The 21,948-nt window shown below is 45.2% G+C and overlaps 1 protein-coding gene, 1 non-coding gene and 1 pseudogene across 9 annotated transcripts in view; all 3 read right to left on the minus strand.

The window, feature by feature from the left end:
* The window catches only part of DCST1 (DC-STAMP domain containing 1), a 124,836-nt gene that overhangs the window by 93,836 nt on the left and 9,052 nt on the right, over window positions 1-21,948 (minus strand). For 4 of the 8 annotated variants that reach the window (XM_063946654.1, XM_063946652.1, XM_063946657.1 and 1 more), the window contains exon 2: window positions 3,339-3,438. In XM_063946654.1, coding sequence (XP_063802724.1) covers window positions 3,339-3,426 — 88 coding nt within the window. In that variant the 5' untranslated portion in view covers window positions 3,427-3,438. Of the gene's footprint in view, window positions 1-2,465; window positions 2,592-3,092; window positions 3,271-3,338; window positions 3,439-21,948 lie in introns of those variants that run through there. The other 4 variants (XM_063946650.1, XM_063946653.1, XM_063946655.1 and 1 more) reach the window with 3 other exon arrangements.
* Window positions 13,994-14,107, minus strand: LOC134981569 (U5 spliceosomal RNA). Its single transcript, XR_010190697.1, has one exon. It is a non-coding gene; the product is annotated as a U5 spliceosomal RNA (small nuclear RNA).
* LOC134981611 (U5 spliceosomal RNA) lies at window positions 15,788-15,895 on the minus strand (annotated as a pseudogene).

Here is a 21,948-nt window from a genome sequence, read left to right on the forward strand (position 1 = left end):
ACCGACACACAGCACACACACAGGGAATGCTCTGATAGAGGACAGGACCCCACTAGCCCTTTGGGGAGACAGAGGGAGAGTTTTCCAGCACACACCAGAGCGCTATATATATACAGGGATAACCTTATATAAGTGTTTTTCCCTTATATAGCTGCTGTATTGATTTATCTGCCAATTTAGTGCCCCCCCTCTCTTGTTTTACCCTGTTTCTGTAGTGCAGGACTGCAGGGGAGAGTCAGGGAGACGTCCTTCCAGCGGAGCTGTGAGGGAAAATGGCGCTTGTGTGCTGAGGAGATAGGCCCCGCCCCCTTCTCGGCGGCCTTTCTCCCGCTTTTTTAAGGAAAAACTGGCCGGGGTTAAATGCATCCATATAGCCCAGGAGCTATATGTGATGTATTTTTTGCCATCTAAGGTGTTTTTATTGCGTCTCAGGGCGCCCCCCCCAGCACCCTGCACCCTCAGTGACCGGAGTGTGAAGTGTGCTGAGAGCAATGGCGCACAGCTGCGGTGCTGTGCGCTACCTTATTGAAGACAGGACGTCTTCTGCCGCCGATTTCCCGGACCTCTTCTGTCTTCTGGCTCTGTAAGGGGGCCGGCGGCGCGGCTCTGGGACCCATCCATGGCTGGGCCTGTGATCGTCCCTCTGGAGCTAATGTCCAGTAGCCTAAGAAGCCCAATCCACTCTGCACGCAGGTGAGTTAGCTTCTTCTCCCCTTAGTCCCTCGGTGCAGTGAACCTGTTGCCAGCAGGACTCACTGAAAATAAAAAACCTATACTTAAACTTTTTCACTAAGCAGCTCAGGAGAGCCACCTAGTGTGCACCCTTCTCGTTCGGGCACAAAAATCTAACTGAGGCTTGGAGGAGGGTCATAGGGGGAGGAGCCAGTGCACACCAGGTAGTCCTAAAGCTTTTACTTTTGTGCCCAGTCTCCTGCGGAGCCGCTATTCCCCATGGTCCTTTCGGAGTTCCCAGCATCCACTAGGACGTCAGAGAAATAACCCACCCAAATCTAACTCTCTCTGCACATGTTATATCTGCCCCACCTGCACGTTACATCTGCCCCCCTGCAGTGCACATGGTTTTGCCCATCTGCTGACAAATTTGCTGCTACGACCAACTCTGAATTAGGCCCATATATAGGAAATGTATAGGGCGTTCCTGGGTGGCGGCTATGTGGCTGCACGGGGAAGGTCCGCCTTATTAGCGTGTCACAGACATGTATAGGAAACGTATTGGGTGTTCCTGGGTGGTGACTGGGAGGCGGCTATGAGGCTGCACAGAAAATGTCCGCCTTATTAGCGTGTCACAGACATGTATAGGAAACGTATTGGGTGTTCCTGGGTGGTGACTGGGAGGCGGCTATGTGGCTGCACGGGGAAGGTCCGCCTTATTAGCGTGTCACAGACATGTATAGGAAACGTATTGGGTGTTCCTGGGTGGTGACTGGGAGGCGGCTATGTGGCTGCACAGAGAATGTCCGCCTTATTAGCGTGTCACAGACATGTATAGGAAACGTATTGGGTGTTCCTGGGTGGTGACTGGGAGGCGGCTATGAGGCTGCACAGAGAATGTCCGCCTTATTAGCGTGTCACAGACATGTATAGGAAACGTATTGGGTGTTCCTGGGTGGTGACTGGGAGGCGGCTATGAGGCTGCACAGAGAATGTCCGCCTTATTAGCGTGTCACAGACATGTATAGGAAACGTATTGGGTGTTCCTGGGCGGTGACTGGGAGGCAGCTATGAGGCTGCATGGGGAAGGGCCGCCTTATTAGCATGTCACAGACATGTATAGGAAACGTATTGGGTGTTCCTGGGCGATGACTGGGAGGCGGCTATGAGGCTGCACAGAGAAGGCCCGCCTTATGGGCGTGTCACAGACATGTATAGGAAACATATCGGGTGTTCCTGGGTGGTGACTGGGAGGAGGCTATGAGGCTGCACAGAGAATGTCCGCCTTATTAGCGTGTCACAGACATGTATAGGAAATGTATTGGGTGTTCCTGGGCGATGACTGGGAGGCGGCTATGAGACTGCATGGGGAAGGAACGCCTTATGGGCGTGTCACAGACATGTATAGGAAACATATCGGGTGTTCCTGGGCGGTGACTGGGAGGCGGCTATGAGGCTGCATGGGGAAGGGCCGCCTTATGGGTGTGTCACAGACATGTATAGGAATCGCAGTGGGTGTTCCTAGGTAGCGACTGGGAGGTGGCTATGTGGAAGCACAGGGAAGGTACAAGTTCCCATTGTGACCGGTGGCAGCGACTAAAGATGCAACCATTTAGCATTACAGTGTCTATAGACGCTCAGTTGCGTCTCAGGCCTGCTTCTACACCAGGGTAAAGGCTGATACCAGCAATAGCATACAGTCACAAGTGTGACTACTACAAAAAATGCTAAATCGGTCTCAAAAGCCCACGACTCAGAATACGCCCCAAAATCTCAAGCATTGTCACAATTACCAATTCCCATGACGCCTCCAAATCCGGCACCGAGCAGCAGTTTTGAGACAATAAACTCTTCGGGGCGGCTGTAGAGGAACCGGATGCAGAAGTCAGGAAGCACGAAGGTCAGGAACTGCTTCAGGGCTTCAGGAAAGAAGCAATCAGTGGCGTTGTGTCCCTCAGCGTCACAAATGCTGCACTACACCCTTCCCTGGTCACTACATCAGCACTAACACATGGAACCCAGAGAAGAAGAGCTGACACATCCTAGTGGGCCTGATTCATTGGTGGAAGCAATGCAGATGTCTGCGGAGAGGAGTCACACTGCGCAGAGACTGACTGCAGATGGCGGTACATGGGCGGTAACGGGGGGGTGGGGGGGGGTGGCATGCATTTTGTGGGCAAGTCACAGCCAGCAACTTCACCCTTCATGCAGCTGTAGAGGGCCCGATGGCTTGGCTTCTACCAGGACGCGGTGGGATTTGCGTACATCTGTGAATCAGGCCCAGTTATGCTGGCCATACATTAGTATGACCAGCATAAGATCCGATTAGACAGCGGATTTCTCTTCAGTCCCCCTGGGAGCCCCTGGCACACGATACATACAATGAGGAATAAGATCTATTGTAAGAGTGTATGCCTTACCTAAGTACGTGATCATAAAAAAGGACGCTGATGGTATGCACCATTGTATGACGTATCGTATGTGAATACAATTGTGACGGATAATATGGCCTGCACATAGGATCTGAGGATGCGACGTTCAACAAACAGGGCTGCACATCGTATCGTAAGCAAAACACGTACGATGTGCATACGATGCGGCAAAATCCTATATTTCTATATGACATCGCTCTAGTGTATGGCCAGCAATCCACATCAGCGTCTTACTTGTGTTCAGCTTCTTCTCCTTTGGTGGGAGTCTCCTTCTCTGGCCAGCTTCTCCCATTGGCTCTTCCATACACACAGCCATGGCCATAGGTGCAGCAGCCTGTTACACAGACATCTCCTTATATCACATTATACTAGTAACATCAGCAGCAGGTGACTGTACACAACGTGTCACACATCCAATAACGTAATGTCCTCATACACTCTCCTTATATCACATTATACTAGTAACATCAGCAGCAGGTGACTGTACACAACGTATCACACATCCAATAACGTAATGTCCTCATACACTCTCCTTATATCACATTATACTAGTAACATCAGCAGCAGGTGACTGTACACAACGTATCACACATCCAATAACGTAATGTCCTCATACACTCTCCTTATATCACATTATACTAGTAACATCAGCAGCAGGTGACTGTACACAACGTATCACACATCCAATAACGTAATGTCCTCATACACTCTCCTTATATCACATTATACTAGTAACATCAGCAGCAGGTGACTGTACACAACGTATCACACATCCAATAACGTAATGTCCTCATACACTCTCCTTATATCACATTATACTAGTAACATCAGCAGCAGGTGACTGTACACAACGTATCACACATCCAATAACGTAATGTTCTCATACACTCTCCTTATATCACATTATACTAGTAACATCAGCAGCAGGTGACTGTACACAACGTATCACACATCCAATAACGTAATGTCATCATACACTCTCCTTATATCACATTATACTAGTAACATCAGCAGCAGGTGACTGTACACAACGTATCACACATCCAATAACGTAATGTCCTCATACACTCTCCTTATATCACATTATACTAGTCACATCAGCAGCAGGTGACTGTCCACAACGTGTCACACATCCAATAACGTAATGTCCTCATACACTCTCCTTATATCACATTATACTAGTAACATCAGCAGCAGGTGACTGTCCACAACGTGTCACACATCCAATAACGTAATGTCCTCATACACTCTCCTTATATCACATTATACTAGTAACATCAGCAGCAGGTGACTGTACACAACGTATCACACATCCAATAACGTAATGTCCTCATACACTCTCCTTATAATAAGATTTTACTTACCGATAAATCTATTTCTCGGAGTCCGTAGTGGATGCTGGGGTTCCTGAAAGGACCATGGGGAATAGCGGCTCCGCAGGAGACAGGGCACAAAAAGTAAAGCTTTTTCCGATCAGGTGGTGTGCACTGGCTCCTCCCCCTATGACCCTCCTCCAGACTCCAGTTAGGTACTGTGCCCGGACGAGCGTACACAATAAGGGAGGATTTTGAATCCCGGGTAAGACTCATACCAGCCACACCAATCACACCGTACAACTTGTGATCTAAACCCAGTTAACAGTATGATAACAGCGGAGCCTCTGAAAGATGGCTTCCTACAACAATAACCCGAATAAGTTTACAATAACTATGTACAATTTATGCAGATAATCCGCACTTGGGATGGGCGCCCAGTATCCACTACGGACTCCGAGAAATAGATTTATCGGTAAGTAAAATCTTATTTTCTCTATCGTCCTAGTGGATGCTGGGGTTCCTGAAAGGACCATGGGGATTATACCAAAGCTCCCAAACGGGCGGGAGAGTGCGGATGACTCTGCAGCACCGAATGAGAGAACTCCAGGTCCTCCTTAGCCAGAGTATCAAATTTGTAAAATTTTACAAACGTGTTCTCCCCTGACCACGTAGCTGCTCGGCAAAGTTGTAATGCCGAGACCCCTCGGGCAGCCGCCCAAGATGAGCCCACCTTCCTTGTGGAGTGGGCCTTTACAGATTTAGGCTGTGGCAGGCCTGCCACAGAATGTGCCAGTTGGATTGTGCTACAGATCCAACGAGCAATCGTCTGCTTAGACGCAGGAGCACCCATCTTGTTGGGTGCATACAATATAAACAACGAGTCAGATTTTCTGACTCCAGCTGTTCTTGCAATATATATTTTTAATGCTCTGACAACGTCCAGTAACTTGGAGTCCTCCAAGTCACTTGTAGCCGCAGGCACTACAATAGGCTGGTTCAGATGAAATGCTGACACCACCTTAGGGAGAAAATGCGGACGAGTCCGCAGTTCTGCCCTGTCCGAATGGAAAATCAGATATGGGCTTTTGTAAGATAAAGCTGCCAGTTCTGACACTCTCCTGGCAGAAGCCAGGGCTAGAAGCATGGTCACTTTCCAAGTGAGATATTTCAAATCCACCTTATTTAGTGGTTCAAACCAATGAGATTTTAGAAAATCCAAAACTACATTGAGATCCCACGGTGCCACTGGAGGCACCACAGGAGGCTGTATATGCAGCACTCCCTTCACAAAGGTCTGGACTTCAGGGACTGAAGCCAATTCTTTTTGAAAGAAAATCGACAGGGCCGAAATTTGAACCTTAATAGATCCCAATTTGAGACCCATAGACAATCCTGATTGCAGGAAATGTAGGAATCGACCCAGTTGAAATTCCTCCGTCGGAGCACTCCGATCTTCGCACCACGCAACATATTTTCGCCAATTCGGTGATAATGTTGCACGGTTACTTCTTTCCTTGCTTTAATCAAAGTAGGAATGACTTCTTCCGGCATGCCTTTTTCCATTAGGATCCGGCGTTCAACCGCCATGCCGTCAAACGCAGCCGCGGTAAGTCTTGAAACAGACAGGGACCCTGCTGAAGCAAGTCCCTCCTTAGAGGTAGAGGCCACGGATCTTCCGTGATCATCTCTTGAAGTTCCGGGTACCAAGTCCTTCTTGGCCAATCCGGAACCACTAGTATCGTTCTTACGCCTCTTTGCCGTATAATTCTCAATACTTTTGGTATGAGAGGCAGAGGAGGAAACACATACACCGACTGGTACACCCAAGGCGTTACCAGCGCGTCCACAGCTATTGCCTGCGGATCTCTTGACCTGGCGCAATACCTGTCCAGTTTTTTGTTGAGGCGAGACGCCATCATGTCCACCATTGGTCTTTCCCAACGGGTTACCAGCATGTGGAAGACTTCTGGATGAAGTCCCCACTCTCCCGGGTGAAGATCGTGTCTGCTGAGGAAGTCTGCTTCCCAGTTGTCCACTCCCGGGATGAACACTGCTGATAGCGCTATCACATGATTCTCTGCCCAGCGAAGAATCCTTGCAGCTTCTGCCATTGCACTCCTGCTTCTTGTGCCGCCCTGTCTGTTCACATGGGCGACTGCCGTGATGTTGTCCGACTGGATCAACACCGGTTTTCCCTGAAGCAGAGGTTCTGCCTGGCTTAGAGCATTGTATATTGCTCTTAGTTCCAGAATGTTTATGTGAAGAGACGTTTCCAGGCTCGTCCATACTCCCTGGAAGTTTCTTCCTTGTGTGACTGCTCCCCAGCCTCTCAGGCTGGCGTCCGTGGTCACCAGGATCCAATCCTGTATGCCGAATCTGCGGCCCTCCAATAGATGAGGACTCTGCAACCACCACAGAAGAGACACCCTTGTCCTTGGAGACAGGGTTATCCGTAGGTGCATCTGAAGATGCGACCCTGACCATTTGTCCAACAGATCCCTTTGGAAAATTCTTGCGTGGAATCTGCCGAATGGAATTGCTTCGTAAGAAGCTACCATTTTTCCCAGGACTCTTGTGCATTGATGTACAGACACCTTTCCTGGTTTTAGGAGGTTCCTGACAAGCTCGGATAACTCCTTGGCTTTTTCCTCCGGGAGAAAAACCTTTTTCTGAACCGTGTCCAGAATCATCCCTAGGAACAGCAGACGAGTTGTCGGCATTAACTGGGATTTTGGAATATTCAGAATCCACCCGTGCTGTTTTAGCACTTCTTGAGACAGTGCTAATCCCATCTCTAGCTGTTCTCTGGACCTCGCCCTTATTAGGAGATCGTCCAAGTATGGGATAATTAATACGCCTTTTCTTCGAAGAAGAATCATCATCTCGGCCATTACCTTTGTAAAGATCCGAGGTGCCGTGGACAATCCGAACGGCAGCGTCTGAAACTGATAGTGACAGTTTTGTACAACGAACCTGAGGTACCCCTGGTGTGAGGGGTAAATTGGAACGTGGAGATACGCATCCTTGATGTCCAAGGATACCATAAAGTCCCCCTCTTCCAGGTTCGCTATCACTGCTCTGAGTGACTCCATTTTGAACTTGAACTTCTTTATGTACAGGTTCAAGGACTTCAGATTTAGAATAGGCCTTACCGAGCCATCCGGCTTCGGTACCACAAAAAGAGTGGAATAATACCCCTTCCCTTGTTGTAGAAGAGGTACCTTGACTATCACCTGCTGAGAGTACAGCTTGTGAATGGCTTCCAAAACCGTCTCCCTTTCGGAAGGGGACGTTGGTAAAGCAGACTTCAGGAAACGGCGAGGTGGATCCGTCTCTAATTCCAACCTGTACCCTTGAGATATTATCTGCAGGATCCAGGGATCTACCTGCGAGTGAGCCCACTGCGCGCTGTAATTTTTGAGACGACCGCCCACCATCCCCGAGTCCGCTTGAGGAGCCCCAGCGTCATGCTGAGGCTTTTGTAGAAGCCGGGGAGGGCTTCTGTTCCTGGGAAGGAGCTGCGTGTTGCTGTCTCTTCCCTCGACCTTTGCCTCGTGGCAGATATGAATAGCCCTTTGCTCTCTTATTTTTAAAGGAACGAAAGGGCTGCGGTTGAAAAGTCGGTGCCTTTTTCTGTGGGGGAGTGACTTGAGGTAGAAAGGTGGATTTCCCGGCTGTAGCCGTGGCCACCAAATCTGATAGACCGACTCCAAATAACTCCTCCCCTTTATACGGCAAAACTTCCATATGCCGTTTTGAATCCGCATCACCTGACCACTGTCGCGTCCATAAAGCTCTTCTGGCCGAAATGGACATAGCACTTACCCGTGATGCCAGTGTGCAGATATCCCTCTGTGCATCACGCATATAAAGAAATGCATCCTTTATTTGTTCTAACGACAGTAAAATATTGTCCCTGTCCAGGGTATCAATATTTTCAATCAGGGACTCTGACCAAACTACCCCAGCACTGCCCATCCAGGCAGTCGCTACAGCTGGTCGTAGTATAACACCTGCATGTGTGTATATACTTTTTTGGATATTTTCCATCCTCCTATCTGATGGATCTTTAAGTGCGGCCGTCTCAGGAGAGGGTAACGCCACTTGTTTAGATAAGCGTGTTAGCGCCTTGTCCACCCTAGGAGGTGTTTCCCAGCGCTCCCTAACCTCTGGCGGGAAAGGGTATAATGCCAATAATTTCTTTGAAATTATCAGTTTTTTATCAGGGGCAACCCACGCTTCATTACACACGTCATTTAATTCTTCTGATTCAGGAAAAACTATAGGTAGTTTTTTCATACCCCACATAATACCCTGTTTAGTGGTACCTGTAGTATCAGCTAAATGTAACGCCTCCTTCATTGCCAAAATCATATAACGTGTGGCCCTACTGGAAAATACGGTTGATTCGTCACCGTCACCACTGGAGTCATCGCCTGTGTCTGGGTCTGTGTCGACCGACTGAGGCAAAGGGCGTTTCACAGCCCCTGACGGTGTTTGAGTCGCCTGGACAGGCACTAATTGATTGTCCGGCCGCCTCATGTCGTCAAACGACTGCTTTAGCGTGTTGACACTATCCCGTAGTTCCATAAATAAAGGCATCCATTCCGGTGTCGACTCCCTAGGGGGTGACATCCTCATATTTGGCAATTGCTCCGCCTCCACACCAATATCGTCCTCATACATGTCGACACACACGTACCGACACACAGCAGACACACAGGGAATGCTCCTAACGAAGACAGGACCCACTAGCCCTTTGGGAAGACAGAGGGAGAGTTTGCCAGCACACACCAAAAGCGCTATATATATATCAGGGATAGCCTTATAATAAGTGCTCCCTTATAGCTGCTTTGTTATATCAAATTATCGCCATAAATGTGCCCCCCCCTCTCTGTTTTACCCTGTTTCTGTAGTGCAGTGCAGGGGAGAGACTTGGGAGCCGTCCTGACCAGCGGAACTGTGAGAGGAAATGGCGCCGTGTGCTGAGGAGATAGGCCCCGCCCCTTTTCTGGCGGGCTCGTCTCCCGCTATTTAGAGAAATTAGGCAGGGGTTAAATATCTCCATATAGCCTCTAGGGCTATATGTGAGGTATTTTTAGCCTTTATAGGTAATCATTTTGCCTCCCAGGGCGCCCCCCTCCCAGCGCCCTGCACCCTCAGTGACTGCCGTGTGAAGTGTGCTGAGAGGAAAATGGCGCACAGCTGCAGTGCTGTGCGCTACCTTTTGAAGACTGCAGGAGTCTTCAGCCGCCGATTCTGGACCTCTTCTGTCTTCAGCATCTGCAAGGGGGCCGGCGGCGTGGCTCCGGTGACCATCCAGGCTGTACCCGTGATCGTCCCTCTGGAGCTTGATGTCCAGTAGCCAAGAAGCCAATCCATCCTGCACGCAGGTGAGTTGACTCCTTCTCCCCTCAGTCCCTCGCTGCAGTGATCCTGTTGCCAGCAGGAATCACTGTAAAATAAAAAACCTAGCTAAACTTTTTCTAAGCAGCTCTTTAGGAGAGCCACCTAGATTGCACCCTTCTCGGCCGGGCACAAAAATCTAACTGGAGTCTGGAGGAGGGTCATAGGGGGAGGAGCCAGTGCACACCACCTGATCGGAAAAAGCTTTACTTTTTGTGCCCTGTCTCCTGCGGAGCCGCTATTCCCCATGGTCCTTTCAGGAACCCCAGCATCCACTAGGACGATAGAGAAATCACATTATACTAGTAACATCAGCAGCAGGTGACTGTACACAACGTGTCACACATCCAATAACGTAATGTTCTCATACACTCTCCTTATATCACATTATACTAGTAACATCAGCAGCAGGTGACTGTACACAACGTGTCACACATCCAATAACGTAATGTCCTCATACACTCTCCTTATATCACATTATACTAGTAACATCAGCAGCAGGTGACTGTACACAACGTATCACACATCCAATAACGTAATGTCCTCATACACTCTCCTTATATCACATTATACTAGTAACATCAGCAGCAGGTGACTGTACACAACGTATCACACATCCAATAACGTAATGTCCTCATACACTCTCCTTATATCACATTATACTAGTAACATCAGCAGCTGGTGACTGTACACAACGTGTCACACATCCAATAACGTAATGTCCTCATACACTCTCCTTATATCACATTATACTAGTAACATCAGCAGCAGGTGACTGTACACAACGTATCACACATCCAATAACGTAATGTCCTCATACACTCTCCTTATATCACATTATACTAGTAACATCAGCAGCAGGTGACTGTACACAACGTATCACACATCCAATAACGTAATGTCCTCATACACTCTCCTTATATCACATTATACTAGTAACATCAGCAGCAGGTGACTGTACACAACGTGTCACACATCCAATAACGTAATGTCCTCATACACTCTCCTTATATCACATTATACTAGTAACATCAGCAGCAGGTGACTGTACACAACGTATCACACATCCAATAACGTAATGTCCTCATACACTCTCCTTATATCACAATATACTAGTAACATCAGCAGCAGGTGACTGTACACAACGTATCACACATCCAATAACGTAATGTCCTCATACACTCTCCTTATATCACATTATACTAGTAACATCAGCAGCAGGTGACTGTACACAACGTATCACACATCCAATAACGTAATGTCCTCATACACTCTCCTTATATCACATTATACTAGTAACATCAGCAGCAGGTGACTGTACACAACGTGTCACACATCCAATAACGTAATGTTCTCATACACTCTCCTTATATCACATTATACTAGTAACATCAGCAGCAGGTGACTGTACACAACGTGTCACACATCCAATAACGTAATGTCCTCATACACTCTCCTTATATCACATTATACTAGTAACATCAGCAGCAGGTGACTGTACACAACGTATCACACATCCAATAACGTAATGTCCTCATACACTCTCCTTATATCACATTATACTAGTAACATCAGCAGCAGGTGACTGTACACAACGTGTCACACATCCAATAACGTAATGTCCTCATACACTCTCCTTATATCACATTATACTAGTAACATCAGCAGCAGGTGACTGTACACAACGTATCACACATCCAATAACGTAATGTCCTCATACACTCTCCTTATATCACATTATACTAGTAACATCAGCAGCAGGTGACTGTACACAACGTATCACACATCCAATAACGTAATGTCCTCATACACTCTCCTTATATCACATTATACTAGTAACATCAGCAGCAGGTGACTGTACACAACGTATCACACATCCAATAACGTAATGTCCTCATACACTCTCCTTATATCACATTATACTACAGGTTGAGTATCCCTTATCCAAAATGCTTGGGACCAGAGGTATTTTGGATATCGGATTTTTCCGTATTTTGGAATAATAGGATTTTGGTACTTACCAGGTAAATCCTTTTCTTTGAATCCATAGGGGGCACTGGAGTACTCTTGGGATATGGACGGGCGTAGCCCGAACAAAGGCACTGAATATTTAAATTTAGGCCTCTCCCCCCCCTCCATATCCCCGAGTACCTCAGTGTACTCTCTCAGTGTTTTTTACTGAGCGAACAGGAACGATATAGAGAGGTTGACAATGGAGAATACCTATAACATAACGGACAACAACAATGTTGACCCATAACCTTACTGTCAACTAAACAGTTGACACCATAACCGATAGAACTTTATAATTTGAACCAATCGGTGAAAATGTGTTACCATAAGCTCCTCTGAGCTTAATATCAATGAAGTAAAACTTGTTACCCTAAGCTCCCTTGAGCTTAAAACAACCCAGGTAAAACTGCTCTGGGTGGGCGTCCAGTGCCCCCTATGGATTCAAAGAAAAGGATTTACCTGGTAAGTACCAAAATCCTATTTTCTTTATCATCCACTAGCGGTCACTGGAGTACTCTTGGGACGTACCAAAGCTTCCCTCGTGGGCGGGAGAGCTGTTTGATACTTGTAACAGTAGGCAGCCCAAAGCTAGATGCTGATGGCGCCACCATTTATAACGTGTAAACGTGCACAAACGTGGTGCACATGAAGGCTATGAAGGCTATATAGGCGCGTTTTAGACGCTCCACGACCCCCTGGGTGTGACATTCCCACCGAACCTGTGGGATGAACTATTACTGACGTAAGCAATTGTAACTTAGCCTTAACGTAAGCCTGACTTTTAGTCATTATTATTACCCAACTGGATAATGTCTGCTGAGAAACTGGCTAACCCCAGTTGGCAGTATCATAGAGAACAAACAACGTATTCATATCACGTACTGTTGACGTTCGGGACATATATAAACGCGTAATGCGTGTACCACATTCAGAATTCTAGAATGTGCTGTCCACACAGGAACCCCTATTGGTATATTGATGTGAAGAATACGAAAGCGTGATTCGTCCGAAGATCTGCTTTGTTATGAGAAAACTCAAATACGGTGGCTTGGAATACAAGGCACCCAAATATGAAAACAAAACCCTTGCCGAAGCCAAGGCTAGACAAAAATTGTTTTCCAAAGTGAGAAACTTAATTCCCATTTGTTGAAAGGGTTCAAAATATGAAAACTGTAAGAAATCTGAACCCAACTTCAAGTCGCCTGGCGCTGTAGGTGGGATAAATAGAGTCTGAACTTTGATGACACCTTGTAGAAAGATGTGTACAGACGCAAACAGAGGCAAACGTCTTTGAAAATAAGTTTACCACACAGATACCTGCACTCTTAGTGCAGATCAACGCAGTTTTCCATCCCATCCCGTTTAACAGAATACGGGTAACTTGAAGGATGATGTTGGAAACTTCCGATGTTAACAACCTATGTAAGCACACGAAATTTTGTAATAATGAGCTGCCTTAAGCGGCTTACTATTTCGTAACATGGTTGGTATAACCGATACTGTAATGCTCTATTTCTTAAGAGGGCGGTCTGAACCCTCACCCCGTCAACCGCAGCTGCGGTACATAGATAATAGGTACATAGGTAACTATGGGTAAACTAACGTTCCCTGATGTAACAGGTTGGACGTATTATGAGCGGGCCAAGATCGTGTGCAAGTATTCCTTGAAAATTCGAGAAGCAAACTTCTCCGAAACCCATGAGATACCACCAGTATGACTGTGACAAACTGTCTTATGATCCGTTTTGGCAACGGAGAGAGCAGCGGAAAATGGTGGAGCCAGATACACGATGCTGAATGATCCCATGAATGTGAGAGACTCCACCGCCACTGCCCTTTTGATCTGTTTTGTACACATACTGAGCTTTTCTAATTGTGGCGAGATGCCATCATGTATACTTGAGGGTAACCCCCTTCTGTGGACTCACATATGAAACACCTCTGGATTGAATGTCCAGTTTTCAGTATCCAAATCCTGACGGGTGAGATCATCTGTCTAACAGATGTCCAGTCACGGAATGATCTCTTGACATTTTCACATAATGGTGTTCTGAGCCATTGAGGATTTGAGTTACCTGCTGCATTGCCATGCGGCTTCTTGGTTCTCACTGGTTGATGTGTATGCAACTGCCGTTGCCTTGTTTGACTGCTTAAGGCCAGCGTGAGGCAGGCATCAAAAATTTACATGAAACTCACGGTTGTTCCTTTCCACGGAAATCTTTAGTAAAAGGCGAAAGATTTATTCGTTCTGAAGAGAAACCAGAGTATCTCCCTGGTCAGACTGAAAGCGAATCATGTATTGCATTGTAAAATGCACAGAGTTCTAGGACATTTATCGACAGCAATCTGTCGTGTTTTAGAACCTTTGTCGCTGATTTTAATTACAAATCCTGACCCTCTGCGACTGTCGTCCAGAGTATATGCACCCTTGTCCCTCTGTGGGAAACGCGAGTGAAGGGTGGCGAACTAAATTGAAAACACATCTTTATTCTTAATAGGTGAATACACCAATGTATCGCTAGTGTGCGTGTTTTGCACTAATTACTAGATGTACATTTGTTCTTGCTGGTGTAGTAGGTAAAAGTCTTTGATTTACCGTATTTATAATCTTACCTAGGAATTGACATCGTTTAGACGGAATTAGATGCGATTGTTTTCGAACTTGATCTGCTACCGCAGTATACCTTAGTAGCGCAAGTTAGAGGAACTTTGTTGAGACAGAGTTCTTATGTGAGATGAGCTATCATCCCAACATCACTTTGGTAAATACCCAAAGCGATAAGCAACGGTAGATATGAAATGGTTAATGGTTGTGGCGATTTGCAAACGCTAGAACCTGTGATGAACAAACCGGACTGGGTAAATACGCATTGTCAAGATCAAATGCAATTATGCAAATTTTGTGGCTCCAATAAGCAAATACTAACCGCAGAAAATCCATTTTCTAACTGTAGTAAATGACTTTTGATATTGCGACGGAGCTGTTTGGTCTTGCTGAAACAGAGGTGAATAAGTAACTCTGACTCTGTTGGCGTACTACTGCCTGGTTTATAAACCAGCAAAGACTAAATGACAACCTGCCAAACCGTTCGACAGAGGCAGTTTTGTACTTTAAGCTGTAAATAGCTGAGACATGTATGAGTTGAAGTCCTGAAACCTCGCAAATGTAACATGTAAAGACGCGCTTCCACAATTGTAAAAGAGGTCATTAAACCACTGGCTTGCTGACTGTAACGTCCTGTCGTTACAATGCGTGACTGTTTCTTATAAAGGGATAAAACGCCGTTACAAGTATACTGTATGCGGTAATGGCTGAATATCATAAAGGGATAAAATATCGTTACAAGTATATTAAATTTATGAGCAAACAAGCTCTGGCCTTGTCGCGCTTAACTAGCGACAATGAAATTAACCGGCGTTAGCAGAAGCTTTACAGATATACTCTGCAGCTTGTTTTACCAGTGATCGTCATTGTTTCATACATAGATTCTAGTGACCCAAATGTATCCTGGGTTTGTATAATGTTTGACAGAAAATCATTTACCAATGGTGGATCGCGTCCTTTTGGAAACGATTATGTATGTTGTTAAAAACCCCCCCGCACTATCTGAGTGCTGGACTAATGTACCGTTCTCACTCGTAGTTATCGGTGTGAATTTGACATAGAATCGTGCATTAAATTATAAGACCAGTGAAATAAACACTCTGGTACCCAAAGGGAAATTGGCCCCTTTGGAAAGACAGTCTTTTGTTAGAGCTGGCGGAGTCATTCCGAGACTCCGATGTTACCGCTCTTTAAATTTGAATTGCCAATGTTAACATAGGATTTTTAAAATTATTTTTAGTCTGCACTATAGCCTTACTCGCTATGTAGACAGACACCATAATAGGCAATAGACAGACACTTGCACGACTTAATGAAGTTATTATGTGGCATATATATATATATGTTATTGCTGAACAGCATATTCATATGAAACTCAAGCTTGTTTCTCTCTACGGAAATCTTTAGCAAAAAACGAAAGATTTATTCGATATGAAGAGAAATCAAAGTATTCTTTATGTGAAAAGCAGTTCACATGGGCATATGAAACCCGAACCAAATTCCTACTAACTTCCCTGCGCCTCTGGTGGCTTAGAGATGTAGGGCAGGAATGTTCTAGAATTAAGTAGAAATACAGATTACATGGCTAACTTATGTGAAAACTGAACTAAAAAATTCCCACTAACACCCCTGCGCCTCCTTGTGGAGTATAGGTGTATGGGCGGAATGTTCTGGAATTATAACCTGTAAGAACAGCAATGATTAAAATGACCGTCATGCCATGCTTCCACTGAAAATCACAGGACAGGTTACCTGCTGCAGTGTTACTATAGGCTTAATAGCCTATTATACATTAAATATAGGCTTAATAGCCTATTCTACAGTTACAGATGTATTATACAGTAAAATGCAGTTTACAATACATTATGCAGCCTTATTCTTTAGTTAGCCTTCCAGTTATTCCATTAACTGTTTAAACACTAAGCAGTTTCTTAACCCCTGCAGCCTTCTGCTGCTATGGGTTTTACTCAACACTGCCTGCAGTGATGTATCTTATTTCCAAGCAGCCTTTGTTGCTGCTTATTTAAACTGAGCAGTCTCTTAACCCATGCAACCTTTGCTGCTGCTATGGGCTTTACTCACCGTCACCCCCCTGCAGCCGCGCTGCTTGTGATGTAGCTTTTAGCTTCTCCCTGTGCAGCGGCCGGAAGCGAGTGCAGGGAGCCTAGGGAAACCCGGGGAGCGCTGGTATAGTGCGCCGGGCCGGAAGAACGGGCGGCGCCTCATACAGCAGTGGCCGGGTGCAGCGCTGGAAGAGCGGCCGGCGTCTTTAGTGACGTACGGCCGCTCGGAGCTTTAGACCCGGGTACGCAGAGTGGCTGCTTGGGCGGCGCTCGCGTACAGTGGCTGGGAGAGCGGCCGGCGTCTGTAAATGACGTGCGGCCGCTGTACAGTGGCATCTGGTACAGTGGCTGGGAGTACAGAGGCAGAGTTCTGGGAGAGCGGCCGGCGTCTGTGAATGACGTGCGGCCGCTCTACAGAGGCAGAGATCTGGGAGAGCCGTCTGAATGACGTGCGGCCGCTTTACAGAGGCAGAGTTCTGGTACAGTGGCTGGGAGAGCGGCCGGCGTCTGTGAGTGACGTGCGGCCGCTCTCTTCGTTCAGCGGGGTATCCTGCCGCGCTATAAGCGGTGGGCAAAGCGGCGTAACAATAAAGGCTTTCCCCACACAGCAGGGCGGCAGCGTGAGCTGACCGCCCTGACCCCCCACCATACCTTGTAGTGCCGCACTCCTGTAAGCTCCGTCCAGTTTGTGACGGGGCTTTCATCCTGGCTGTGACGGGGCTTCTTTGTGTAAGCTCCGTCCAGTTGCAGTAGGAGACAGTGTCTGCCTGTGGCTGTGAGGGTGCTCTTTGTGAGGACCGACACGCCATGCGCTGCCTTGTAGCGCCTGTGGCTGTGAGGGTGCTCTTTGTGAGGACCGACACGCCATTCGCTGCCCGTGCAGCGGCACTATCCCGGACCCATGTTTTTCCAGAAACTGGGAAGGGATGTGCTAAGTGTAAAAATAAAAATTACAAATAAAAATTAAAAATAAAAATCCAAGTGTGGTTATACCACAAGCCAATGTTCGTGCTGTGAGCACCGAAAAAACACTGAGAGAGTACACTGAGGTACTCGGGGATATGGAGGGGGGGGAGAGGCCTAAATTTAAATATTCAGTGCCTTTGTTCGGGCTACGCCCGTCCATATCCCAAGAGTACTCCAGTGACCCCTAGTGGATGATAAAGAAAATTGCATTCCATAAAGAGATTTCATGGCGATGGGACCTAAGTCTAAGCACAGAATGCATTTATGTCACATATACACCTTATACACACAGCCTGAAGGTAGTTTTAGCCAATATTTTTTATAACTTTGTGCATTAAACAAAGTGTGTGTACATTCACACAATTCATTTATGTTTCATATACACCTTATACACACTGCCTGAAGGTCATTTAATACAAGATTTTTAATAACTTTGTGTATTAAACAAAGTTTATGTACATTAAGCCATCAAAAAACAAAGGTTTCACTATCTCAGTCTCACTCAAAAAAGTCCGTATTTCGGAATATTCCGTATTTAGGAATATTTGGATATGGGATACTCAACCTGTAGTAACATCAGCAGCAGGTGACTGTACACAACGTATCACACATCCAATAACGTAATGTCCTCATACACTCTCCTTATATCACATTATACTAGTAACATCAGCAGCAGGTGACTGTACACAACGTGTCACACATCCAATAACGTAATGTCCTCATACACTCTCCTTATATCACATTATACTAGTCACATCAGCAGCAGGTGACTGTACACAACGTATCACACATCCAATAACGTAATGTCCTCATACACTCTCCTTATATCACATTATACTAGTCACATCAGCAGCAGGTGACTGTACACAACGTATCACACATCCAATAACGTAATGTCCTCATACACTCTCCTTATATCACATTATACTAGTAACATCAGCAGCAGGTGACTGTACACAACGTGTCACACATCCAATAACGTAATGTTCTCATACACTCTCCTTATATCACATTATACTAGTAACATCAGCAGCAGGTGACTGTACACAACGTGTCACACATCCAATAACGTAATGTCCTCATACACTCTCCTTATATCACATTATACTAGTAACATCAGCAGCAGGTGACTGTACACAACGTATCACACATCCAATAACGTAATGTCCTCATACACTCTCCTTATATCACATTATACTAGTCACATCAGCAGCAGGTGACTGTACACAACGTATCACACATCCAATAACGTAATGTCCTCATACACTCTCCTTATATCACATTATACTAGTAACATCAGCAGCAGGTGACTGTACACAACGTATCACACATCCAATAACGTAATGTCCTCATACACTCTCCTTATATCACATTATACTAGTAACATCAGCAGCAGGTGACTGTCCACAACGTATCACACATCCAATAACGTAATGTCCTCATACACTCTCCTTATATCACATTATACTAGTAACATCAGCAGCAGGTGACTGTACACAACGTATCACACATCCAATAACGTAATGTCCTCATACACTCTCCTTATATCACATTATACTAGTAACATCAGCAGCAGGTGACTGTACACAACGTGTCACACATCCAATAACGTAATGTTCTCATACACTCTCCTTATATCACATTATACTAGTAACATCAGCAGCAGGTGACTGTACACAACGTATCACACATCCAATAACATAATGTCCTCATACACTCTCCTTATATCACATTATACTAGTAACATCAGCAGCAGGTGACTGTACACAACGTATCACACATCCAATAACGTAATGTCCTCATACACTCTCCTTATATCACATTATACTAGTAACATCAGCAGCAGGTGACTGTACACAACGTATCACACATCCAATAACGTAATGTTCTCATACACTCTCCTTATATCACATTATACTAGTCACATCAGCAGCAGGTGACTGTACACAACGTATCACACATCCAATAACGTAATGTCCTCATACACTCTCCTTATATCACATTATACTAGTAACATCAGCAGCAGGTGACTGTACACAACGTATCACACATCCAATAACGTAATGTCCTCATACACTCTCCTTATATCACATTATACTAGTAACATCAGCAGCAGGTGACTGTACACAACGTATCACACATCCAATAACGTAATGTCCTCATACACTCTCCTTATATCACATTATACTAGTAACATCAGCAGCAGGTGACTGTACACAACGTATCACACATCCAATAACGTAATGTCCTCATACACTCTCCTTATATCACATTATACTAGTAACATCAGCAGCAGGTGACTGTACACAACGTATCACACATCCAATAACGTAATGTCCTCATACACTCTCCTTATATCACATTATACTAGTAACATCAGCAGCAGGTGACTGTACACAACGTATCACACATCCAATAACGTAATGTCCTCATACACTCTCCTTATATCACATTATACTAGTAACATCAGCAGCAGGTGACTGTACACAATGTATCACACATCCAATAACGTAATGTCCTCATACACTCTCCTTATATCATATTATACTAGTAACATCAGCAGCAGGTGACTGTACACAACGTATCACACATCCAATAACGTAATGTCCTCATACACTCTCCTTATATCACATTATACTAGTAACATCAGCAGCAGGTGACTGTACACAACGTATCACACATCCAATAACGTAATGTCCTCATACACTCTCCTTATATCACATTATACTAGTAACATCAGCAGCAGGTGACTGTACACAACGTGTCACACATCCAATAACGTAATGTCCTCATACACTCTCCTTATATCACATTATACTAGTCACATCAGCAGCAGGTGACTGTACACAACGTGTCACACATCCAATAACGTAATGTTCTCATACACTCTCCTTATATCACATTATACTAGTCACATCAGCAGCAGGTGACTGTACACAACGTGTCACACATCCAATAACGTAATGTCCTCATACACTCTCCTTATATCACATTATACTAGTAACATCAGCAGCAGGTGACTGTACACAACGTATCACACATCCAATAACGTAATGTCCTCATACACTCTCCTTATATCACATTATACTAGTCACATCAGCAGCAGGTGACTGTACACAACGTGTCACACATCCAATAACGTAATGACCTCATACACTCTCCTTATATCACATTATACTAGTAACATCAGCAGCAGGTGACTGTACACAACGTATCACACATCCAATAACGTAATGTCCTCATACACTCTCCTTATATCACATTATACTAGTCACATCAGCAGCAGGTGACTGTACACAACGTGTCACACATCCAATAACGTAATGACCTCATACACTCTCCTTATATCACATTATACTAGTAACATCAGCAGCAGGTGACTGTACACAACGTATCACACATCCAATAACGTAATGTCCTCATACACTCTCCTTATATCACATTATACTAGTAACATCAGCAGCAGGTGACTGTACACAACGTATCACACATCCAATAACGTAATGTCCTCATACACTCTCCTTATATCACATTATACTAGTAACATCAGCAGCAGGTGACTGTACACAACGTATCACACATCCAATAACGTAATGTCCTCATACACTCTCCTTATATCACATTATACTAGTAACATCAGCAGCAGGTGACTGTACACAATGTATCACACATCCAATAACGTAATGTCCTCATACACTCTCCTTATATCATATTATACTAGTAACATCAGCAGCAGGTGACTGTACACAACGTATCACACATCCAATAACGTAATGTCCTCATACACTCTCCTTATATCACATTATACTAGTAACATCAGCAGCAGGTGACTGTACACAACGTGTCACACATCCAATAACGTAATGTTCTCATACACTCTCCTTATATCACATTATACTAGTAACATCAGCAGCAGGTGACTGTACACAACGTATCACACATCCAATAACGTAATGTCCTCATACACTCTCCTTATATCACATTATACTAGTAACATCAGCAGCAGGTGACTGTACACAACGTATCACACATCCAATAACGTAATGTCCTCATACACTCTCCTTATATCACATTATACTAGTCACATCAGCAGCAGGTGACTGTACACAACGTATCACACATCCAATAACGTAATGTCCTCATACACTCTCCTTATATCACATTATACTAGTAACATCAGCAGCAGGTGACTGTACACAACGTATCACACATCCAATAACGTAATGTCCTCATACACTCTCCTTATATCACATTATACTAGTAACATCAGCAGCAGGTGACTGTACACAACGTATCACACATCCAATAACGTAATGTCCTCATACACTCTCCTTATATCACATTATACTAGTAACATCAGCAGCAGGTGACTGTACACAACGTATCACACATCCAATAACGTAATGTCCTCATACACTCTCCTTATATCACATTATACTAGTAACATCAGCAGCAGGTGACTGTACACAACGTAT

Source organism: Pseudophryne corroboree, chromosome 12 (genome assembly GCF_028390025.1).
Source record: "Pseudophryne corroboree isolate aPseCor3 chromosome 12, aPseCor3.hap2, whole genome shotgun sequence".
NCBI classification, from domain to species: Eukaryota; Metazoa; Chordata; class Amphibia; order Anura; family Myobatrachidae; genus Pseudophryne; species Pseudophryne corroboree.